The sequence below is a fragment of the Penicillium mononematosum genome (genome assembly GCF_028829835.1).
Source record: "Penicillium mononematosum strain IBT 11891 chromosome Unknown utg000001l:1.0-4488741.0:1.0-4491989.0, whole genome shotgun sequence".
NCBI lineage: Eukaryota > Fungi > Ascomycota > Eurotiomycetes > Eurotiales > Aspergillaceae > Penicillium > Penicillium mononematosum.
Window position 1 is genome coordinate 2,641,932 of NW_026643271.1, and position 23,482 is coordinate 2,665,413.

The following is a 23,482-nucleotide window of genomic DNA, read 5'->3' on the forward strand; positions in this document are numbered from 1 at the left end:
GTGGTCAACATTGTGAGAGGTAGGAGGATTCATTTAAGACTCTTAGGTAGAGTACCGGTAGATAGACAAAATGTCATAGACGGTGCAGTTGTCTCTCATCTGTTCCCCACTTGACCTTTATAGAAATTAGTCGTTTGCATTTGACGGATATCAAGACTGGTTTGTTATCGGCACCGGGTACATGTTCTGGGGGCCGGAACGACTAACCCGGCGTCCATGGCCACCAATCAAGACGCCAGGTTAGCAAGCACCTGGGTCGTATCGGCGACAGGGATCTCGGGGTTGGTTTGCTGGGGTATCCTCTACTCTCGCCTGGACTGCATGATCATCCGTCATGCAACCACCCGTTGATATGAATTTGGTACGTTCATATAATTCGTCGTATGAATTGTGTGACCTCCTCGGGTTGCAGGCTTCGTGACCCGAACGGGGTTGCCGGAGTCGTCGGAGCGCGAATATCCCTGTTATGGTATAATGCATGTAGCGACCAGAAGTCCTCTTGGATACCCCGAATGTACTGCTTGGTTACTCTAGCGTCCGTTGCCTTTTGCGAGTGACCGAGCGCAGATCTTACGTGGTGACGGATATGGGGTTGTAGCGGGAGGATACTTGACCAGCGAGTCCCGATTTCATGCGGTTGTATTTCGTTATAGGTGGAAGGAACAGATTGCAGGGCCAATGGGTGACCAAAGGGTTGAAACGTTATCCGCTCCGCCGTCCCGACTAAGTAAACCCAAGTTAGTACCTAGCTGACAAGCAAGTGGAGAAGGTTCCATACAGGAGGAGCATTGTTGGGCAAGGGACAGTGGGAGCACTTTACCTAGGTAGAGATCCGATGAAGCAAAAGTGAAAGGTGGATGAAAGTAGAGGGGCTGAGAGAACTTCCCAAGGAGATCACTGGGTATATGCATGGATTGGGCCTACTCCTGGTCGTACCTACCCGATTTGGAACTATACCTATTACCTATATAAACACTTCTACCTAGGTAGGCACCCGGGCATCCAAGTGTTTTATAGCCAAAAGGAAATTTCGCAGGAATTGTGTCTTCCAACCCACATGTGCATTAATGCCTAAGTTACGACCGAATATCCTAACACGGGATCCAAAAGGGCATCGCAATGATATCGACAACGATATTTCAAAAGGCATCGCAGTGGGTGTTCACTGTGCCGCCGTCCACATGCAAGTATTCTCTTCCAACCAACGTTTACCTTCAATGAGCTTTGTTGCGGTGTCGATATTTTGTCCAAATCAACGAACAGCTGTATGCCCAAACGGTCTTCAGTGCAAATATTGTACACGGGGAGATCCGGATCTTTATGTACAAAGCCAATAATAACCATCGTCTCATAATGATGGAAAAAAGACATTTATAAAATGGAGGTGGACGTTCCAAGCTTCAGAATTGAAAATCCACTGCTCTTCGCAGCATTTAATTCCTTTAGTGCCACGTCCGGAATCACCGAGTCTGAATCCATACGCACAAAAAGGCATAGTTTGTTCAGATGGGGCAGCCTTGTGGCCCGAACATCTGAAAGGCCCTCAATTAAATAGGAGATGCACCTCAGATGATCGCCATCAAATGTGTTGAGATACAAGCTGAACCTTTCAATGGATGCGGGCAACATATCAGTCAGTCTAGGCCAGGCCGGACTGCCAACAGACTCAAATTCATCCCATTCCAAATCTCTCATCGAGGGATCATATGCGGGACCGCACAGCATGTCAACGTCCAATTCAAGAACAGCCAATTTCTGAAAACGAGTCATATCCATCAGTGTGGCTCCCTTATTACCCCAGTTATTAAGTACTGTCACCGACAATTCCCTGAGTGTCCCTGCGCAGACAATCTGCACCGTGTCCAGAAATGCACCAATGTTCCAGTTATAGCCACAGCCATGCCACTTGGTTTCGTGCGAAAACTCAAATATCTCCAGGTTTGGAATTCGCTTGAGTAACTGTGACAGCTCCTCCGGGCCAGCGACACTTGACTCCAAAGTCAGTTTTCGTAGGTTCGTGCTATAACATCCAACCATTGGGTCAAACGCTATCCCAGTGTACCCGTCATCCTTCAAGATGCAACTGCGTAGGGAGACTTCAGACACGGAATTGATTGCCAGGAATGGCACAAATGGTGTCAACGGGGACTTCTCATCATAGCCGATATCACGAGATGGCTGCACGGCGGAGAGCAGGGATAATGGCGCGTCCGGAAATTCCGCAGGGCGATTGGCCCGGTGGGTAATCAGTTTGAGTGCAGCCCAAAGAGGTTCATTCGTCCCCGGCCACATGTCATGTGTACCAAGAGGATCCAGTTCATCCCACCGTGGGTGTAGAGCCACCTTTCGTACTTGCGATAACAAGGTCAGGAGGAAGACATCTGCATGTATCATGGACCATCGGATTCCTTTAATCCAATCGTCGACATCTCCCCTCACGGCTTCGATGAAGGGCGACGTAAGGACGAAGTTCCTTAGAGTCTCAGGTACCTCAGCTTCCAGGAAGTTTATCACATCTTCCTCTTCCTCTTCATCTACACCTACGGACCCCCTGAGGTCAATAGATTGTATGTATTGCGCCACAGAGTGGTCCAGAGCGATATGTTCCAACAGTTCCCGCGTGCTCATGATGCGGATGCCTGTTTCCTGGGTAATCTCATCCCAATATTCGCCAGAGTCAGATTCTTCTGCCCCTTGTGGTTTTTCTTCGGATTTTCGCGAAAATGTGAAGTTTCGAAACCGTTTCCGCCGTGTAGCATATTGCGCTCGAAAAGGAGTGCTGGCAGCAAAGAGAGTCTTACAAGAGAGGGCAGTGGCTTCGAAATCCACCGGGATTGTTTCTTGTACGATCTGCACCAGGAGTTCCAGGGGAAGGCCAAGCAACGACGGCATCCTCCTTCTTTTCCTTTCTCAGGGCTCTATCTTAGCTGAAGATGAGCTTTATTCGATTCTTTTTATTATTTAAAATTTGAGGGCAAACTGAAACGAGGAATATAGGGTGCCCACCGCCCGGCAGGCACCAACATCACCTGCTTTGCAGCGTGGCAGAATACAGGCCCGGCTTTCAGGGGAGCATATACCGCCCTTCGGAAATATCCTATCCTTCCAGTAAGTAACGCGTGATATTCTTAGATCGTACTAACCCCCCTATCTCTACCTATGGATAGTTATTAGTTCTCTCTTATATGGGCGGACAGCACGGAAGAATCATTCAGGCGTCATTTGATGGAGAAAATTTGGTTCTACTGTATTCCCAACTGTGGAGCTTCGAGCACGATGACACGGCACCGGTGGAACTCTTCATACGCTACAAATATAAGCCAGCTAGTTGGACTGGAGAGGCCGGACGCTTGTGATCGAGGACTTGTGAAATCAATTGCATCAATGGACTTAGAATGAATTTTTAATAACTATCAATTGATGGGTGACAGGGACGAGCAGGTACTTAATTGGCCTAAGTGGTTTAATTGTCTAGACTAGAAACCCCCCCCCCCCGGGGTATATATTTCCTTTTTATTCTGTGAATGGATCAAGATATGTATCATGTTCAGCTTCCCACAGAGTATGATCTGCACTGCCGAAGCCTAATTAAATCTCTTTCCATGTGCGTCTCAGCCGCAGCTGAAGCACAGATACCACTTCCCCCACAACAATGCATGGTAGATCCGTGTCTTTGGTTTTAATTTGCCAGGAGCGTTACGAATGTGACGCAACGGACCTGCAGATGCTATCGCTCGTGAGGCATTGAGCGAATTGGCTGATTCCGTGAGCTGCTAATGCAGGTTGTCGTGCATACAGTTGTAATAAAAGCGACATGTCAAATCTGCCTGGTATTTGCTTTTAGACACTGTGACGGCTGCCCTTGATATTTCAAATCTAGTCTTCGACATACCCAACCTCATCCCCCAGGGTCTATACATCACTACCAGAAGTATTGCAAAAAATCGAACACTATCTTCAATCCAGCGATGGCGGTAGCAGTATCCCGGAACAGCCTATCCCGCAACAGTCTACCACGCACAGGTATCGCCGCACTCCTAGCAGGATTGAAGACGCCCGGAGAAATTCAGCTGCCCAATGGCGCAGTTATACCCGTCGGCATCGGGGAACCGGTCTATCGAGTCATCTTCCGCTCGGAGCGTGCCCTCCGCACACCGATGACAGAAATGGGCGTTGGCCGAGCCTATCTAGCCGGCGATATCGAGGTGGATGGTGATTTCGGCGCCCTCTTCAACGCCCGCCAGAATTTACAGGAGAAAGTGCCCCTGCGACAGAAGTTCCAATTCGTATACGACTTCATCCGAACGGCGACCAAGATGAACGCCCAGGCTATCGGTGATCACTATGGGCTTGATGATGGGTTCTATCTCACATTTCTCGACAAACGGTTCCGGTTCTATTCGCAGGGTTTATTTCAACAACCTGACGAGACGCTCGAAGAGGCCTCTGAGCACAAAATGGAGACCATGTTTGCTGCTCTCGATCTAAAACCAGGCATGAGGCTACTGGATATTGGTGGTGGATGGGGTGGTGTGACGCAGTATTGTGGTACTCGAGGCGTGCATGTCACTACGTTGACCCTCGCACCCAATGGTGCTCGCTATATCCAACGTGTTATAGAGGACAATAATCTCCCTGGTCAGGTCTTCCTGCAGGACTTCCTTAACCATGTACCGGAGGAGCCATACGACCATGTTGTCAATTTGGGGCTGATAGAACACATCCCCAATTATCGTCGTTTTACACGCAGGATGTGGGATGTGCTCAAACCAGGTGGTCGCATGTATCTGGACGGCTCGGCGGCTGTTGAGAAGTTTGCTGTTAGCTCTTTTACCAGAGACTATATTTGGCGTGGGACACATACTTTTATGACTCTTCAGGACGTTCTTGCGGAGTTTTTATACCATGGATTTGCGGTATTGGATGTTGCCAATGAGACTCGGGACTACGAGCTCACCATGCTGGAATGGGCAAAGCGTCTAGACTTGGCTAAAGACGATCTAATCGCGGGTTGGGGAGAGCAGAATTATCGTGTCTTTCGATTGTTCTTGTGGGGTGGCACACATGCATTCCAAACCAATGCTTTGCAGGCTTACCATTTAGTCGCGGAACGGACATCCTCCCCTGGTCCACGCCCATCTATTCCTCGACGGTTCCACCAGTTCCTCAGAAACCTGCGTTGATCTATTGCTGCCGACTTTGGGGACCACCATGGTTGTAATTAGACGGAAATATTGTTTCTATTTTACTATAACCATATACCATGGATGGGCTGGATGGCACCGATCTAGCATTACTCTAGGTCTTCAAGTTACTTGGCTCATACATTTTTAAACCGAGAGTAACAGTGTAGGATGATCAAAAAAGCTTCACAATATCGTCACAATATAGCAGTCCAACTGACATATAAATTCTACCGTTCACCGAAATCCCCGGATGGCTACATACTAGTCATTACCAAAGTAAATGGCCCCCATTGGACAGGATACGGGGCGAAGATATGATCGTACGACGTCAAGACTGTCAAGCTTCTTCTCGCCATCTATCCACCACTAGACCTCCGATTAAGCGCCCACTGTTCGACTGAGTGTTTCCGAATACTTAGGGCGTTTCAGGGGCCCCGCTCATCTGAAACTTACTAATTGACAGCAAGGATCCGTGGGCCGGGCCCGGGGGTATTCCAACTTGCTCTGCGAAGCGCGTGTTATAACTCGACCATCTCCCGTTTCTATACCATATTCTATCACGCCACTCTTCTGCACCGACAGTTCTTTCCGCTTAATATCTCGTTCTATCTCGCAACACCATCTTCCGCAACCATGGCTTCTGGCCTTCTCGAACCTCTGGCGGTATTTTGCAGTCAATCGCAGTCTCAACGATACATAAAGGCTGCCAGGAATCTCGGCGATTCATGGCGTAGCCTTGCTGAAAAGCCTCTTTCCGAGTCTGAAAAAGACTTTGTCCTGGTGGAAACCAACTTTGACTTTGTTTTGAAGATCACGAATATACTGGAAGAGCAACGCCAGTCAGAACCATCCATTGTCGAAATGTCAGCTCACGAGCCATCTACACCTCTGTTGACCGTTTCATCTGAACCATCTCTATCGACTAAGTCATTTGCAACCCCTCTGTCGACCGGGCCATCTACATCAACTGAACCTCCGCGGCACTATCGTATCTTTGCTGATTATGGCACGGCTTTCATCTGGCGGGATCCCGATGACCTTAGGCCTGAGGAAGGGGACTGTATGTTAGAGGCTGGAGAGGTACTGTCTACATTCCCTTCATCCGTCTTGGAGTTATTCAATGCGTGGGTAGACACGTACACGGATAACTTCAGCGAAAGACGCGATAAGACTCAAAATTATTATGCTGATGTTTTCCTAACCACTTCCGAGGAGGTGGCTTGGAATGTGGCGGGGTTTTTGTTGGCTTGGCGTATCACATTAGCGCCTCAGGTTGGGAGAATTGAATTTAGCGCCGGTTGTTCAAAGTACATTCTGGAGAAAGGGATGGAAACCAGAGCGACTTTGCAATTTCTACAGGACCAGGTGGATATTTTAGCCAAAGGAAAGCCTGTAACATAGACACTTCACTACCTTGACTCCTTTACTCGATACATCGCTTATATCGGGAAATTGACATCCTCCTGGCTTTATTCCTTTAATGTATTCATGATCATCATTAAGGCCTTAGCAGGGTGGCCGACGTTAACTTCCAATGTTTGTTGTCCGAGGTCGTGATAGCCCTATACGGCAGTGTATAGTTACCAATGCGCCATATCGTATTTTGCTAGCAGAACATTTCATAAAACTAGTCCATTTGTATTTAATTGACTATAGACGTTGATAGAAATTGACACTATAGAAATTGAGATATTGTAGAGTTTGAGATACCAAGGTTATATATAGGAAACTTCCCTTTTATAATTGAACCCTTTTTTTAGCCCTTTTTTACTATCCACCAAATGAATCAAGGAGGCAGAGAATATATCTATATAACTAGATATCTAGAGAGACTGTCTAAGGAGACCACCAAAAAAGCCTATAAAAAAGACCACTAAAAAGACCACTAAAAAGACTATCGGAGAAGACTACCTAAGAAGACCAATAAGACTAGAGCCGTATAAGCGGCCAATTACTCTTATTATAGGAATTGGGATATTATGGAAATTGACCCTATGGAAGTCGATATTGTAGGGATTAACCGTTAGCCCCCAATTTGTAGGTAATGGTAAACTGGCGGCATGACAGTCAAAACTCAATATGAAAAAGTAACATATGGCGCACTGGCGGCTATACACTGCCGTAAGCCCTAGAAACTTCCAAGGTTGCGAGCGCGGTCCTACTTGATTAGCAATCCGCTGAACGAAAGGTGAGGAAGGTCCAACCTTCGAATTTCAAGTTTTAAATGTAATCTTTCCTGTGATATAGACAGAATTTCCTGCCAAAAAGTGATTGCTCATCCGGCGAGTTTCTTTCTTATCGTCAACTTCGGGTGAATTAATAATCGACGTCCTCATTGTAACCTTACGTTGTGGATGAGAAAATGACGAAAAACTATAAGTTGGACAGAGTGCCCTAATTACGGCTCATTGACAGACCTTCATTCATCTAAACACTTCCACTGAATAAGAAAAATGACCAGTAAGACACAAGTTCTTATTCTCGGTGCAACCGGATACATGTACGTGAAGTCTATGTTGTAGTATCGTTTCCGTCCAACAAGTTTCTTGCAATCAGCTGACCTAGATTTTACCAGCGGGGGCTCAATTCTTGCTGAGCTACTGCGATTTCCGGAGGCGTCCAAATTGAGCATTTCCGCATTGATCCGTCGTCCAGAACAGGCGGCCAAGCTCGACTCTCTGGGGGTGAAGCCGATCCTGTTTGATGGCCTAGATGACCTGGAGGCTTGCATAAATGCAGCTTCCCAACACGATCGTACTGATATTCTATATCTTTAAAAATTTCTGCTCAATCTGCTGACAATGCCTTCCCAGTTGTGATCAACGCAGCATCTGCGTCCCATGACCGTTCTGCCAAGGCGCTGATCGAAGGTTTAGCACTTAGACAGAAGGCAACGGGCAAGGAATCTTATCTCATTCATGTGAGCTTGTCTATCCTGTGGTATAGACTTACGGACAAACTGATGGAAAGTTTAGACTTCGGGCACCTCAATTCTGGGTGATCATCCCTACACCGGCACGCCGCAGGACCAGAAAATCTGGTCTGATGAGAAAGATAACATATTTGAGATGGAGAAGAACCACCCTGAGCGCTACGGGCAACGTGTCACCGATGTTACAGTTGTTGAGACAGGCTTGCGCCTTGGTGTCAAGACGTACATTGTCGTCCCTCCCACAATCTGTACGCGGAACCAATACTACTGAAAGTGATCCTTATGCTGACACCCAGCAGACGGACAAGGCGATGGTCCATTTGCGACGTTGAGTCAACAGGTACCTAACCTTGCGCGCTTGGCCCGGAAGCGCGGATTTGCAGCCGTGATTGAAAATGGCAAGGGCGTACGTATGATACCCATATCTGTGGTACCTACTTACTGACGCAGTACAATTCATAGATTTGGAATCATGTTCACATTGCCGATCTTTCTGCTTTCTATGGTCTTCTCTTCCGTGCTGTGATTGAGCAAAAGACATGGCTTCCCTCCGGCCCAGAGGCTATCTTCTTCGTTGAAAGTGGTGAGCATACATGGCTCCAGGTTAGTCAGGGTATCGCCGATACTATGCAAAAGAGTGGTCTACTGGCGACGAACGAAGTGAAGTCAATAAGCCTCAAAGAAGCAGCTGCGGAAATTACAGGAGGGAATGAGAGTCTTGCAGAGATCACCCTGGCATCAAAGTAAGTAAATCTCTTTGTAATGGAACAATAAGCTAACATTTCGTGTAGTTCGAGGGCTCGTGCTGACTTCGCTCGGAACCGACTTGGTTGGAGCACGCTCCGAGGATTGGATGATTTTTTGAACCACTTCGATGCCGAAATAGCAGCCATGCTTGGAGAGCTGAGGGGTTAGATTATTAGACGCGAAGTATATAGCACTAAGGTCACCGAGGTCTTGTGGTGCACTTTGTTATCGCCGTCGATCCAACGAAAAAAACATTCTCGAGAGGTCTTCGTGAGACATCGTATAGCTTATCATTAAGACAAGGCTTGTACTTGCAGACTTGGACGAATGAAAACCCCATGTAATGTATACAATTATTCTCTCAATTTAATATTTGATGGACTTGATAAGTATCGTCTTGTTTTCGTAACTAAGCACTTAGGTTAACCTTTACAAAAAAGAAATGAATGGGTAAGGAATTCATGAGACATATTTCTAATAGACCGAAACCTGATTCACTCTTTTTTTATGTATGTGTATATTTAGATCATTATGTACAAGTCGTCAATCATGCGTGCATAGTATCAATCCAGGCCCCAGCCGCGTACGCGTCGGAACACATATGCCCGGTCATTGCGAAGGCCGAACTCGCCCCAGTCGTCCGTGAGTCTGTTGTAACTCCAGAAACCCTTCCACGCTAGCTTGGTGTTCTTGGATGGGTTGGGAGGAGCCGGTCCAACTTGAGAAGATTTCGGTACGGTCGATGAACGTAGCGATAGATGCATCGTGTAAACATACTTGGGATCTACACCCTCTGTTTCAATGAGGAGATCTCGCTCATCCGAAAGCAGCGATTTCTGGTCGGACGCTGAGCCGGGCTTCCAGATTTCGGCGGGGGCTTCTGAAATTTCAGATATGTCAACGGGTGAAGCCAAACGCCACCGACCCCGAAGGCCATGCTTCAATGTATTCATGGCGAGAGGTGGCACGGAATCAGTTGCGCCAGAGAGTGTATGACCCGCATCAGAAGCACGCCGTTGATGCTTCCGGTGTGCTGGGGTGCGCGCCGCCATCACATTTTCCTTGCTGATGTGAGGAACCACATCGACTGGCTCCGTTGAAGTGAGCAGCGAGATTACCGAGCCATCTGGGGTAGAACCGCAGGTAGCGGTAGTAAGTCACGATATGAATGGGACTGTTCCACGACAAATTGGAGTACGCAGATGCAGCACCAGCCCGAGTGTAGTTGACCGTGCTGATGTAGATGCCCGTGAAACGAATCCGAGGGAGGGTCTGGAACACTTGGCTCCACGAAGACAGCGGCGGAGGGATCTCCACAGGCCCGTCCTTGGGAAACGGAGTGTATCGCGGAGCAAGGGTATAGATCGGTTCGCCATGCAGGTCGCACGCAAAGTCATAATGCATTCCTGGAAGCCAAATTCCCGGCTTTGACAGATGCGTCTCCAGATATGTTGCTCATGAGCGAAATGGTAGGCCATCCGCTTACACACCAATGCCGTCCGACCGAAGGCTGATGGGTCATCCATTGCCACATGTCGCAGAATCTCAACTAGCACTTCCGATGGCACGGTGGCAATTGGGCAAGGGGGCGGTGGTGTGTTTTCGACGATGGGCTCTACCGGTGATATTGGCACGTGCGCAAACGACGCAATGAGCTCAGGTGTCGGGAGAGTCGGGCTCTCTTCGGTCTGTTGGGTCACAGCGGCATGGGTGGTGGGTGCGGGCTGATTTGGCCTCTTCCATACATGGGCATAGTGCTTATTCCGGTAAGACTTATCGACAGACGAATCTAGCTGCACAGAAATGAGCATTGGTATCGTAATTGCGGTAAGTAGCGATCAAAACTCACCCTATACGCCTTTCGGTAATGTGAAAGACTGTCACCCAGGTTGCCTTCGGCCTCCTTCTCGACCGCTCGTTCAAAGTGCTCCAACGCAGACGTTGGTTCTGCTACCTCTCGGCGTGAGAAGTCATCTTCGAGTGGTTCCACGCTCAGCTGGCCAACTTGTTGGGCGATCTCATCGGGGTCAAAGGAAGCCAACGGGGGACCCTCCTCTTCGATCGCTTTGCGGTGAGAGGCCTCATGGCGTGTGGGCGGAAGACGAGCGGGTGGCGGGGCAGTCGCAGCTGGAGTCGTAGGAGTAGGAGCGGTAGCCTTGGGTTTTGATCGACGAGTGACCTCCTCGCGCCACTGTTGGCGGAACGACTCGAGTTCGTCGTTGTCGTCCATGGCGAGTTGGTGGTAGGAAGGGAGTCTTGTCTCATCCACACATTTCTCACCTAAGGCCATGACACGCCCATCTCGGGTGGCTTGGCATCCCCGGCTTTTTCAAGCTATGACCTCACATTGGAACTCGGCTTCGTCTTTTACAGAATTCTTCGTTATATCGCTATTTCATCTTTTAACATCGGGCATAGTTCTTCAAATTATAAATTGTTGAAAACAATTTGTATGTCATCCATTAGCCTGGTCCCTTACCTGACCACGAAGGTCCTGTCTCATGCGCTTGACGGTTGTATCACATTCTCGAGATAGGGGCATGCAAAAGCTGTCCAAGAATTCGACACATCTAGCTGAAATTACCCGACTATCCTATTACCCTTGGGAGGCGTAAGAGCCGGGGTGGGAGCCTCGAGCCTCGCAACGTCAATAATCGGCTGCTTGGCTATCGACACCAATATGAGGCACAGCGCGAATTTCGAGCCTGAGATTGTGTTGTCCCCAACATGCGCAATTGATCTCAACGGCAACACAACAAATTAATGGAATTGGAAATCTGTGTTATTGCTCTATGTATTAGCTTGTGCGCTAACCGGAAATCTTAGTTTCATCGATGCTACAAATGACCAAATCTGCCTTCAAGCGCTTCCCATAAATAGCCCGCGCATTCAAATAATCATTTTCGTCCACCCGACGAAATCCACTTTCAATGTTTGGCTCAATTCCTGCCTGAACGTGTCGTTTTGCCACTCGCTCTCTAGCGACTTCTAAGTCCGCGTCAACAAACAGCCGATAGTCAAATAGAGGGGCCACATCTCGCCAAGATGGTTCATCAAAGAGCAGATAGTTTCCCTCGACAATCACTATGGATGTCTCGGGGGGAAAGGACAATACTGTCGGATACCGGATCTTTCTGCTTGTGATCGAAGGATGGCGCATAGAGAATCTTTGCCGAATTGCCGTCAGCCCATATCCGCAGACTCTGTACGTATTCCGTGAACCCTGCCACATCAAATGTCCACGGGGCACCTCGTCGAGCGTAAGCTTGCTCTCGGTTGGAAAACTGGTCCAACGCAACTCGAGGCAGGTGAAAGCCATCCATTGGGATACACATTGCATGGTGACAGACAGATCCGTTCATCTCATTCAGTCGTTCCACGACCGCCTTAGCTAACGTGGTCTTTCCTGACCCTGGAATCCCGGCTATGGCCACCAGGAATCGCTTTCCCCCCTGGGCCAAAGAAAGGCCATGGATGGACTTAGCCACTCGCGTATATATTTCATCCATTAAACGAGAGCGGTGGAATTGTAGTGATGTACGATGGGGGTCTAAAACAACTTTGCATTTCATAAATATCTCGCTCTTAGCGCAAATATACCAATATATTCAGCAGATCCGTACCTTCGATATGAGTTGGAACTCACAATTGGGGAGTTTACCAAGAAAGCAGTGTTGTTGTTAAATACAACTAACTTGAAAAAGGACGTAGTCAGATTATCCATGCCCGCTCCCTTTTGTAGGACAAATGATTAGTCTACAAGATGGCTTGGTAGCACATTATCGGCCGACAGTCCTCCGAGAATGTCAGATCTATGTGGCTGCCGTGCACGTATAGTGCCAGTGGCGACAGAAATCTCAGAAATGACTCGTGCAGATGGCACCACACGTGAGATTCGGCTCACCGCAAGGCCAGTAGTGCCCCATGGAGATTTTTCGCTCGGTTCGCTGCCGATAGATGGGGAAGTGCAGTTTAGGCTTTGACAACCCCTCCCCGGACCACTACGTCCGCCCGGCGGACTGCAATGTCCGCCCATGGGGTTACTCGGATAGTCTGAAGTTTTAGAGGTACCGAACAAACATGCCTCAGTGGACCTACATCGTTGTAAGTGGGTGCGCTGCGCGGACATCCGTTTGCGTTGCACAGCGAAGGTGGCCAGGTACATACCGAGGTCCTCGCATCGATGGATATATGAAATGAATGAAATGACGATGGCGCCCGAGTAAAGTACAGTATAAAACGCCTTATGCCCTGCAATCCTGCCTTCACAACTGTCAAGGTTCTTTGTCTCTCAGGAGCTACCGCCCCGGAAACTACGTTCAACATGGTCTCGCAAGAAAGCATCCGGCGGCCTAATCCGACATTGTCGGACAGCGTTTTCAAAATGTTCCAAATGCATGGCAAGGTAGTGATCATCACAGGTGGCACTGGTGGAATTGGCTACCAGATTGCTCGTGGCCTGGCGGAAGCCGGTGCCAACATTGCTATTTGGTTTCACAAGTCTTCGCAAGGCGAGCAATTAGCAGCGTCACTGGAGAAAGACTTTGGTGTCAAGGCAAAGGCGTACAAGTGCTCTGTGCAAAACTTCGACGAGGTGTGTCGTTCTACTTCCAATTCTACTTCCGACCCGATTCATAAGGCAGTGATACTGACTTGAACGTATGCAGGTTCAAGCAGCAACTGACGCTGTGGTGCGTGACTTTGGCCGGCTGGATGTCATGGTTGCGAACGCGGGCATCCCATCAAAAGCAGGCGCTTTGGACGATAACTTGGAAGACTGGCACCGGGTGGTGGATGTGGATTTCTCGGGTGCATACTACTGCGCCCGCGTTGCTGGTGCGATCTTCCGGAAACAAGGGTCAGGTAACATGATCTTCACGGCGTCCATGTCGGGCCACGCAGCAAATGTTCCCCAGCAGCAGGTTAGCTATTATATTTCGGTACTTGGAAGGAAGGAGAACTCGGCTAACCATAAAAAGGCTTGCTACAACGCTTGCAAGGCAGGAGTTATCCACCTGGCTAAGTCGCTCGCTGTGGAATGGGCTGGGTTTGCCCGCGTTAACTCCGTCAGTCCTGGTTATATCGACACACCCATTAGTGGAGGTTGTCCATTTGAGATGAAGGAGGAATGGTATAACCTCACACCACTCAAACGGGATGCTGACCCACGCGAGCTGAAGGGTGTCTATCTGTACCTTGCAAGTGACGCCAGTACCTACACAACAGGATCGGATATCGTCGTCGATGGAGGATACACATGCCGGTAAAAGGAAGAGCGGCAGATATTTTAAGGAATTTTTATAGGACCTACACAGGTGATGATTGCGATGACCAAATGGATGGCTTGATTAATAAAATGCATTTCACTCATATGTGTAATGCCTAGCACTCTCTACTGTGGCCCCTACAACCAGGGATTGATAATGTACGCAGTCTCACATGTCCAAGAGGGAGGACAAAATCGGGGGTCTGCTGTCGAAATCGTAGTGAGGGTGGGTAGGGGTGCGAGTGTTGAGCGAAAATAGGTTACCCTATAGAAAATCAAGCCTCAACCTATTTAAATCCTAGACGACAACTAAGCATCCCGCTAGCCGTGGGCATGTCAGGTCCATATTAGGATCTGTAGAGATCGTGCACGGACTGTTCAGCACTTCTCTGCTCATGTTATAAAGATATATCCTACACATGCTAAGTCAATCGGTTTAACCACCACTGCGCTAAACTACGAAAGAAATGCTTTACACTTATATAACCAAAAATTACTATAAATTTATACGGATTAACCAGTGACAGGTCAACGTTTTTAGCTTTGGAGGTCCGAGGCCTCCACGGGCTGGGTTGTCCTGGGCCGGTTGAATGTCCACAGGTTATGGGGAGGTGTACTAATAATAAAACAGACGTGGAAGTGAACATTTTAAATTGAGTTGACCCTCGCGAGAACCATCTTCTTTCAGTTAACAGATGGCTCAATACGAATTGTAAGATTATGATGAGCGATAACAAACTTTGGAAACACTCGTTATCTTCAAATGGACATGATCGCTGAATGAACAGCCCCAAAAAGTGGAGCCCGAGGCCGACCTGCATAAGAACACGAACGGTGCCGCGTCTTAGCCTCTGCCCTGCCAAGATTTGAGGCATTGAGCCCTATCATTGGCGACAGAAGTATGGATTCGATCTCGCCAAGAATGGCTTCTCATGTCATGAATTGGGAGAAGTCCAATAGGGAAATATCCTCAGCGGGTTGAAGACGACGATCACCGGAACGAAGATGACTGTCACCTTCACAACATAAGTATAAGTCGCGGGAGCCGCAACCTAGTTTCTCGAACAAAACAGATCAGTAGCGGCTCTCACTCGTGGCTGGGCCTTGGAAACCGTTGTATCAGGAAGCAGACTTCATCCTCACACTCATGATGGTGAATATCCGGCGATTCTGGCTGTCTTCCAGCCTGATCCTGTCTCTTCTGGCTCAGCAAGGTTTGTCGATTGTTTTTGAAGATACAGACGCCCCTGGGGTCATCAACCCCCTCCTCGAGAGAGGAGACACATCGAACGAAGATGCTGCCTATTCTGTTTTTGATCGACTGAGCAAAGACTCTTACTACTGGAGCGGTACAGTTTCTTTCCCCTGGGTATATAATGTTCATCCAGTCATGACAAGTTAACTAACATTGCACAACAGCTTCTCAGAATGGTCATAAGACCCTGGCGAACCTCACAGTCGACGTCGGCGACGACGAAGCGAACATCGTCTCTATGGAGAAGTTCCGACACCTGCTGAAATCCGTTGACTGTACCGATAACGGCATGGTCGTGGAGTTTGAAGACACTCGTGCATTCGGATACACTCAGCGTGGATGGCAATGGGTCAATGATGACGATGATCGTAAACTGATCCTTGTGATGGGTAGTAAGCAGTGTAGCTGGAACTCTCACAGGACACCATTTATCGTCTCATCAATTGCGTTCGACAAGCCATCGCTAAAGGCCAAGTTGAGTGGCGTGGCATCGGACTGGAAACGACTCTTCCGTAACTACGAGATCACGGTGGGCAAGGCTCCAGAATCATCCACAAGCAGGCGAGACTGGGACTCGGAGGCTTCCCTAAGCTTCAACCATAAAATACCCCTCAGCCAATCGATACCTATTCCCGGCGGCGATCTCTCCGTGGACATTTCCTGTGAGGAGTGTGAAACAAAAGGATCGTTTGATTTTGGTGTCCACATCAAGACAAGCTATGGCACCCCCGAGTCTGCCTCCATAACACTCTCGCCCAATGGCGTCTCTGCAAGCTTGACGCCACGCCTAGGACTGAGTGGAAACATCACAAATGAGATCTCCGACGAGTTCGAGCTCGTAAGCATCCCTGTCCAGGGTATCTCAATCCCAGGGGGTGTTCTTGAGCTTGGGCCGGAAGTTGTCTTCAGCTTTGGATATCAAATTGGTCCTGTCAGAGGTTCCGCAGGCATTTCATCCGGGGTGACTCTCAGTCTGGAGGATTCTGCAGAGCTCGAAATTGATTTTCTGGCTCCGGATGTGTCCGCTGGGGGCTGGACTCCTCAAGTTGAGACTCAACCGATGAAGATCGATGCTAAAATTGAGGCCGGAGCTGAGATTTACACCAAAGCGGAGGTTCAATTTTCTGCGTCAATCCTTGGTATGTATAACAGTTCCAGCACTTTTTGGACGTGCTAACACCATCTAGACCAGGGCTATGAAGCCGGTGTCAATCTGAAACCCTATCTCGGGGCCAATATAGCAGTCTCTACCGGTGGGTCATTTGCTCAACATGAGTCCATCACTCCAATGTACTAATGTCGTCTAGATAAGGGCCTGGGAGTCGATGTCAATCTGGGAGCCGATCTTGGTGCTCACATTGCGGCTGGTGGTAAGTTAATTCTCAACAATGGGTTTGGGTATTCCCTAACGAAGTTAGGCACCAAGGCCTGTCTCACCCAAGGGCTGGAGTCAGCCTTAACGTGGATATTGCGGAGGTTGATACACCTGAAGACCCTGTGATGGAGAAGACAATTGCGGTATGTCATTTTAAGTCTGCGAATAGATCCGTGAAATGACTACTAACTTCCGTACAGGAGGTCACGGCGCCAATGTCACCGTCTTGTTTCAATTTTGGTCCCGGCGGTTCCGTAAGCTTGGGTGCTGGCAAGAAGCACCCAACTTCAACCAGAAAGGCTTCTCCTATTTCTTCCGTCAAATATACACCCACTCCTTCAACTACACAACACACCTCGTCAAACCCCACCACCACCTCATCTTCCACGCCGCAATCGTCGTCTGCCACCCCGACCCCGTCTCACCGCAGACGAAGCCACCGACAGTATCATGCGATGCGGGGACACTAAATACAAAGACTTCTCGTACAGTGGCTACTGCTTCAAGCGCAGTACTTCATTAGAAATGCAAGTTGCATTCAAACGAAGCTCACACGCACCGACTAAACTTCGATTCTTTTCTTCTATACCTCTTCTCTGAACAGCTTACATTCACTTTCACTTCGGACCCATTGGTTATTTTCTTTTCTTTTCTTTCTTTATTTTTCATTTATCCATATATATACAATTTTACAATCATGACCTTTTCTTTCGGTCTAATTTCACTGAATATGTTCTGTGTTTTCCTCATGCATGGTAAGTTTGATCTTAGGGGGTTATGCGTAACTAGAATAGTCGGAGTTAACGGGCACTTGTTCCGGATATATAGCATGTGTCTATGAAGGAATACTGGGCACTATGGCCCCATTGACAATGACAATGCAAGATTTGATTAGTTAGTTTGCGTTATTCGAGCATCTATCCTTTGTCTTCAATACCAAGTACTGGATGTAGGTATGGATTCCACCATATTTGGCACGTATAATGTTGGTTTATCAAGGAACACCTTCGATGATTACTTTGATAACGCTTTCATTACCCTGCCGTACGAGATCGAAAGCCTCCTCTGCTTGCTCGAACTTGAAGCGATTCGTGATCAGCCGCTTGACATCAATTTTACCGCTGGCGATCAGATCCACGGCTGTCGGATAGCAACCGGCAGTGTAGCGAATAGAGCCTCGGATGTGCAAGTCGCGGATGCACGCAGTTGTGATGGGAAAGATAACATTCTGATTAGGAACTCAGTTTTGTTCTTTCGGGATTGCAGGAATGCTAACTCACCTCGCGTCCCATGCCTGCTTGCACATAGGTTCCGCCCTTCTTGGTCAAGTGGATTCCAGTCTGAATGCACGACTGCGCTCCAGTGGCCTCCAAAACTACATCAGGCCCTTCGCCTAGTTTGAACTGCTCCTTCATCATTCTTGCCACCGCTTCGTTCCATGCGCTATCGTCTGTTCCCTCCGGTCTCGAGGGAGGGACGAATACATCGTCTGCGCCGAATGTCTTGGCGAAGTCCGCCCGTGACTGGCTGATGTCCACTCCAATTACCTTCTTTGTCGAGTATGCCTTGCACACAGCCTGGCAAAGCAACCCGATGGGCCCGCACCCGAAGACCACAACGGTCTGATTTGGCCTCACCTTGCCGACCTTGGTGATCTGCACTGCTACCGCGACTGGCTCCACCAGTGCAGCTTCTTCTAAGTTCATACGTGCTGGTACCGGGTAGCAGTAATCTGCTTGGGTGATATAATACTTGGAGAGCGTGCCGTCGTGTGGAGGGGTCGCAGCGAAGACGGTGTCAGGGCAGAGGTTGTAAGATCCGCTGCGGCAGTAATCGCAGCTGGGGTGATGTCAGCCACACATCTCCTGTTTTTGCAAATCGAAACATACTGTCTGCATGGCACGCCAGGCTCGATTGCTACCTTATCGCCCACTTTAAGGTTTTTGACTGCAGAACCGACCTCGACGACGGTGCCAGAGCTCTCGTGGCCGAGGACAATGGGCGAGTTTAGGATGAAGTCTATTCACGAATAGCGTAAGTTGCGTTCCCACGCTTGGAATCCCGCCTGGTTTTTATTTACCTCCGATCCGTCCTCGCTGCCAATAGTGCACGTCACTTCCGCAAATACCAGTCTGCGCCACATGAACTCGCACATCCCAAGGGTCTTTGAGCGACGGAACTGGCCTGTCCTCGAGGAGCACATCTTTCACAGCCCGTAGGACAAAAGGAACGGTTTGTTTCCTGTAGATGGTTAGGTCCGGATTCTGATAGAGGTGTGGACTATATTTACACTCATATCGTTTTGACAGACGAAATGTCCTTACAATTCTCAGATTATATCAAGTCGAGGCTGAAGCTCTCACTGTTTAAGAATAATCCACGGGCTTTCTATTCTTCATTGTGGTACTATGTGACTTCCCCGCCGGGCGCTGCGGATGCGGACCACACACTCCGCACCGGATGGCCCACTCCGGCCATTGAGATTCATGCGACCCCGTTGGGGGGGTTCGCCCTGGCCTAAAATTGCGCATGAATCGTCTAACTTGCTTTAGTACTGCGGGCGGAAGAAGTCCATTTGGTATGAGATGGACCTCGGCTTTGACCTCCGTACCAAATGCTTGGTGGCCTGGTGACCAGGTAGGTGCAGATATGGGACGCATGGCCCTTGGGCATCTCAAGCTTAAAGCAGATTCTGCTGTAGTAATCGCGACCCCGCCATTCAACGGCATGGAAATTGATTCCAGGTCGTGGCAAAGGCGCATTTGTTCAGTATTTGGATGGAGCAATCGAAGGTTGGTTGGCTTGGGATGAGTGTCCGGTCAACACATATATTTATCACTTGCAGCATATTCAAACTTTGATTTCAAATAGGTTAATGTACAATATATATATAATGAGTGGCACTACAAGCATCTAGCCGACATGCTCGACATGCTCCCCTTTCCCGTCCATTTCCTGTCCCTTATCGAACATCACTCCAATGGTTGCGGGTGAAGGTCCGTCAAACACCTGAGCAATCTCCTCAAGAGAATAGCCCTTTGTCTCCGGAAATGCGAACCAAGTAACAGCTAGTACCAGAACATCAAAGCAGCAGAAGAAAATATAATAGTGCCATCCGATAGTATCAAGCGCGATCGGGTTGACAAACGCCAGTACAATCAATGAACTGTAGACGCTTAACAGCTCAACGGTCAAACCCTTGCTGCGGATGGAGTACGGGAAGATCTCGGTGGGGTAGCCGAGCAACAGTGGAGTATAGGCAATGTCGTAGTGGAAGTAAAAGATGAAAACGAACGCAATCACTGTCTTCCCTAGTGCGTTGGCTTGTGTGCTGTCGAAAACGGCGGAGCAGGCAGTCCAGATAACGAAAGAAGCCAGCATGCCTGCTGCCGACCACAAGAACAGTGTTCGGCGACCAAGTCGATCAACAAGCAGAGCCGCACCTCCCGCTGCAATAAAGTTGAAGATCTGTAGCAGGCCATTGATGAGGGTCTGCGTATCTGGGTCTTTGATTCCAACCGTGTCGAGAACGAGGGTGAGATAGTATGACACGACCGCAACACCCTGGACTACCAGATAAGCCTATGTGCATCATCTTATGCGCTTGAAATTCAACTTACATTCCATTGGGCAAATGCACCGACGCAGACTGCAATGAAAGTCCGTTTTCTGTTACCTGGGGTCTTAACCAAAGTAGACCATTTCGTTTCCGCAGCTCGGCTTTCCAACTCAATGGTACTGACAATTTCACTCATTTCGAATTGAATCAGAGGGTGTGATGTATCTCCAGCAGTATGGAATCGAGCGAGCAGCTCTTCGGCTTCCTGTATCCGTCCCTTTGCAACTAACCAGCTAAAACGCCCTTCATCAGTGTATATTATATCGACAGTGGCACAGATGACACTCACCGGGGTGACTCAGGGACCAACCACCAAAGCAATATCTGGACAATGGGAAGCCCAGCTTGGATAATTGATGGAACCCTCCAGCTCCACTCTGAAGTATTCAAATGCTTCTGCGTACCGTAAGAAGCCCAAGAAGCCAGGATAGCACCGAGGTAGTACATAGTCCAGAAGGCGCTAGTGTACTTGCCTCGATGGGTCGGGTATGCAAGCTCGGTAATCAGCATAGGGGAGGGCTGCACGACCAACATGGAACCAACCCCAACAAGCACACGAGAAAAGACAAACATTCCATACTGTACCGAAGCAGCCTGGATAATGGACGCGATCACAACTACGATGGCACCTGACAGCAATGTCAGGCGTCTTCCCATGTAGTCGGATAGGATTCCTACAACGGGTAATGAAACAACACTGCCAATAGACTGTGCTGCATTGACGATGCCGAGTACTGAACCGGAGGGATTCCCAAAATACTCTTTCCATTGAGCAATAGATTGAAGACCGTTCATGAGAGACCCTAGAAACGATCAGGTTATTAGCTATCTTCTTGAAAAAGCGGCAGCAGAAAGCCTACCATCATATCCAGCCACGGCTGACGACAGCAATGGGATCATGAGAATGAGATTCAGTTGCAAGAGATGAGGTACTCTGAACCAGGGACGGTCATATTGAGGTAGAACAGAGGCCAGAGCCTTGCCGACGATATCTTGGTCCTTCATTTAGCTGTAGTATAGAAAAATCATAAGAAGTAGTATAAGAACTCCAGTATGGTCATAGCTGGGAGAGCGTATCTAATATATCCGCCCTTGTCCATGACTCGGAAAGTACAAAGGGGTAGCCACGATGATGTTATCAAAGACCTCACCCTTGGATGGAAAGTGGAGTAGGTCTGGGGTACATCACTGTGGGGCTTTGGAAAGCGAACCCCGTGGGGTAATGGCGCTAATAGCTGCGACATGACGCCGACATGGTGCACCTCACCTTTAAGGTTTCCCCGCGCGGATGCCTATGTCCGGTCAACGGACCACGACGTCCGTTTCGGGGAGCTAGTGCAGAGATGTGGAAACTTGTTGCTCGGGATTGTTGGAGGATTGGGGAATCGATGATATCGGCGCTAAGAAATCCCATACCTGCAGGACAGGCGGAGTTCATGGACGGTCATCATAAGTGGACTGTGAGAATAATGCAGCAAAACACCGGATGTGAAACAATATCTGCCTGGGACCAGTGACGTGGACTGTGCTCCGTCAACCTTGCATTGACGGTGATCGGGCGGACTAGTCGGCTCTGCGCAGGGAACCTTCGGTTTCACAAAATCTGAGTCGGATTTTGAACTCCGCCCTTTTACCGGGAGAAGTCTGAATTATCCAATGGCCTTTGTGGTATCTGCAGTCCGTTACAGCGCTCGTTTGTCAAACGAAATTATATATATCGTTGTCACGATGAACCAACCTACCTTTTTTTTCTGTTTAAGAGCACATGCAAACACGACAAGAAAGTAATTCCACATAATTTTTGAACAGAAGACGATTTTGACCGAAAATTACCACAATGGTCCTTTATCAACCGCCAAACAAACATGTGATGGAAGCCTTCAGCCTGAAGGGCAAGGTGGCTGTTATAACAGGTGACCAAGAATTTTCCCTCGCCCATAATATAAAATGACTGTGAAGTTAATAAGAGCATTTGGATTTGCAGGTGGTTCTCGTGGTATTGGGCTAGAGATCTCAAATGCACTGGCGGAGGCAGGGGCCAATGTATGTTGCTCTTAGGCGGTGGGTTCCTAAGCTGCCCATCTCTAATCGATGGTTCAAACTATAGGTAGCGATCATTTATCATTCATCGAAAGATGCAGAGGGCATTGCATCCCAAATTGGGAAAGCCCACGGTACCACAGCCGCGGCATATAAAGCAAACGTTTCCGACCAGAAAGATATTGAAGCGGCCATTCAACAAATTGCACGCGATTTTGGCAAGGTAGATATCCTTGTGGCCAATTCTGGCATTGCCACGGCAATTTCAGCAGAGGATTACAAGCCAGAGGAATGGCAAGAGATCATGAAAGTGAATCTCGATGGTGCTTTCTATAGCGCCCAGGCTGCTGCGAGATTGTTCAAAACACAGGGGTCCGGAAACGTCATTTTTTACCGCCTCCGTGAGCGCTAGTTTGGTCAATATTCCACAAAAGCAAGCTGCTGTAAGTATGATCTTCACGAGCAGGACGAGAAGGTGTGACATAATTCGAGATAAAAAGTACTGAAGGCCTTCACGAATAGTACAATGCGTCCAAAGCTGGAGTGGTGCAGTTAGCCCGGTGTCTGTCGGTGGAATGGGTAGACTTTTGCCGGGTGAATTGCATATCCCCTGGCTTTGTGGCGACAGAAATTCTGGATCATCATCCTCCAGAGCTGCGGGAGAGATGGCTCAGCATGGTCCCCGCACGCAGAATGGCAGCAACGTATGAACTCAAAGGGGTAGGCAATCTTGAAGTGGTTGAGTGGTTGCTTAGGGCCTCGAAAAAGGCTGACTTCAAGACAATATATAGGCCTACGTGTTCTGCGCTTCGGATTCGTCAAGTTATATGACAGGAGCGAATCTGGTTATTGATGGTGGTTATACCCTTCCATAGGTGATACCACTGGTGCCAACTGCTCTCAACATAGCATGGCTTTTGGACCTGGCAGATGGTTAGGACGACATATAGAGAATATATTTTTCACCTACCTAGGTAGTCATTCATTTCTTTCTCTTTTTTTGGTTTTTATTTGTCTTGGTGCAAATGGCACCATTTGGGCATCCTCATGGACTTACTCGGG

At 48.6% G+C, this 23,482-nt stretch overlaps 11 protein-coding genes across 11 annotated transcripts; 6 read left to right on the top strand and 5 right to left on the bottom strand.

The window, feature by feature from the left end:
- Positions 1 to 1,371: 1,371 nt before the first annotated feature.
- N7519_000975 (uncharacterized protein) lies at positions 1,372 to 2,892 on the bottom strand (the record flags this gene model as incomplete). Its single annotated transcript, XM_057287753.1, has 1 exon — positions 1,372 to 2,892. One exon carries the CDS (start codon positions 2,890 to 2,892, stop codon positions 1,372 to 1,374), a length of 1,521 nt encoding a protein of 506 aa, XP_057153836.1.
- Positions 2,893 to 3,968: 1,076 nt separating this feature from the next.
- On the top strand, positions 3,969 to 5,183 carry N7519_000976 (uncharacterized protein; the record flags this gene model as incomplete). Its single annotated transcript, XM_057287754.1, has 1 exon — positions 3,969 to 5,183. One exon carries the CDS (start codon positions 3,969 to 3,971, stop codon positions 5,181 to 5,183), a length of 1,215 nt encoding a protein of 404 aa, XP_057153837.1.
- A 636-nt stretch (positions 5,184 to 5,819) lies between these two features.
- Positions 5,820 to 6,587, top strand: N7519_000977 (uncharacterized protein; the record flags this gene model as incomplete). The annotated part of the gene is made up of 1 exon (XM_057287755.1): positions 5,820 to 6,587. One exon carries the CDS (start codon positions 5,820 to 5,822, stop codon positions 6,585 to 6,587), a length of 768 nt encoding a protein of 255 aa, XP_057153838.1.
- A 1,052-nt stretch (positions 6,588 to 7,639) lies between these two features.
- On the top strand, positions 7,640 to 9,033 carry N7519_000978 (uncharacterized protein; the record flags this gene model as incomplete). Its single annotated transcript, XM_057287756.1, has 7 exons — positions 7,640 to 7,686; positions 7,762 to 7,940; positions 8,000 to 8,106; positions 8,162 to 8,366; positions 8,418 to 8,524; positions 8,581 to 8,861; positions 8,910 to 9,033. 7 exons carry the CDS (start codon positions 7,640 to 7,642, stop codon positions 9,031 to 9,033), a joined length of 1,050 nt encoding a protein of 349 aa, XP_057153839.1.
- A 395-nt stretch (positions 9,034 to 9,428) lies between these two features.
- N7519_000979 (putative F-box protein (Pof7)) lies at positions 9,429 to 11,095 on the bottom strand (the record flags this gene model as incomplete). The annotated part of the gene is made up of 4 exons (XM_057287757.1): positions 9,429 to 9,991; positions 10,041 to 10,305; positions 10,356 to 10,658; positions 10,715 to 11,095. 4 exons carry the CDS (start codon positions 11,093 to 11,095, stop codon positions 9,429 to 9,431), a joined length of 1,512 nt encoding a protein of 503 aa, XP_057153840.1.
- A 579-nt stretch (positions 11,096 to 11,674) lies between these two features.
- Positions 11,675 to 12,589, bottom strand: N7519_000980 (uncharacterized protein; the record flags this gene model as incomplete). Its single annotated transcript, XM_057287758.1, has 3 exons — positions 11,675 to 11,949; positions 11,981 to 12,449; positions 12,512 to 12,589. 3 exons carry the CDS (start codon positions 12,587 to 12,589, stop codon positions 11,675 to 11,677), a joined length of 822 nt encoding a protein of 273 aa, XP_057153841.1.
- Positions 12,590 to 12,945: 356 nt separating this feature from the next.
- On the top strand, positions 12,946 to 14,132 carry N7519_000981 (uncharacterized protein; the record flags this gene model as incomplete). The annotated part of the gene is made up of 3 exons (XM_057287759.1): positions 12,946 to 12,969; positions 13,094 to 13,459; positions 13,533 to 14,132. The coding sequence occupies 3 exons, from the start codon at positions 12,946 to 12,948 to the stop codon at positions 14,130 to 14,132; spliced, it is 990 nt and encodes a 329-aa protein (XP_057153842.1).
- A 1,149-nt stretch (positions 14,133 to 15,281) lies between these two features.
- On the top strand, positions 15,282 to 17,231 carry N7519_000982 (uncharacterized protein; the record flags this gene model as incomplete). The annotated part of the gene is made up of 6 exons (XM_057287760.1): positions 15,282 to 15,345; positions 15,551 to 16,525; positions 16,574 to 16,639; positions 16,694 to 16,756; positions 16,813 to 16,904; positions 16,962 to 17,231. The coding sequence occupies 6 exons, from the start codon at positions 15,282 to 15,284 to the stop codon at positions 17,229 to 17,231; spliced, it is 1,530 nt and encodes a 509-aa protein (XP_057153843.1).
- A 524-nt stretch (positions 17,232 to 17,755) lies between these two features.
- Positions 17,756 to 19,336, bottom strand: N7519_000983 (NAD(P)-dependent alcohol dehydrogenase; the record flags this gene model as incomplete). The annotated part of the gene is made up of 5 exons (XM_057287761.1): positions 17,756 to 17,989; positions 18,042 to 18,600; positions 18,651 to 18,780; positions 18,842 to 19,002; positions 19,317 to 19,336. The coding sequence occupies 5 exons, from the start codon at positions 19,334 to 19,336 to the stop codon at positions 17,756 to 17,758; spliced, it is 1,104 nt and encodes a 367-aa protein (XP_057153844.1).
- Positions 19,337 to 19,674: 338 nt separating this feature from the next.
- N7519_000984 (uncharacterized protein) lies at positions 19,675 to 21,385 on the bottom strand (the record flags this gene model as incomplete). The annotated part of the gene is made up of 4 exons (XM_057287762.1): positions 19,675 to 20,325; positions 20,382 to 20,613; positions 20,670 to 21,183; positions 21,241 to 21,385. The coding sequence occupies 4 exons, from the start codon at positions 21,383 to 21,385 to the stop codon at positions 19,675 to 19,677; spliced, it is 1,542 nt and encodes a 513-aa protein (XP_057153845.1).
- An 832-nt stretch (positions 21,386 to 22,217) lies between these two features.
- Positions 22,218 to 23,295, top strand: N7519_000985 (uncharacterized protein; the record flags this gene model as incomplete). The annotated part of the gene is made up of 5 exons (XM_057287763.1): positions 22,218 to 22,293; positions 22,365 to 22,423; positions 22,488 to 22,821; positions 23,049 to 23,140; positions 23,212 to 23,295. 5 exons carry the CDS (start codon positions 22,218 to 22,220, stop codon positions 23,293 to 23,295), a joined length of 645 nt encoding a protein of 214 aa, XP_057153846.1.
- Positions 23,296 to 23,482: the final 187 nt, after the last annotated feature.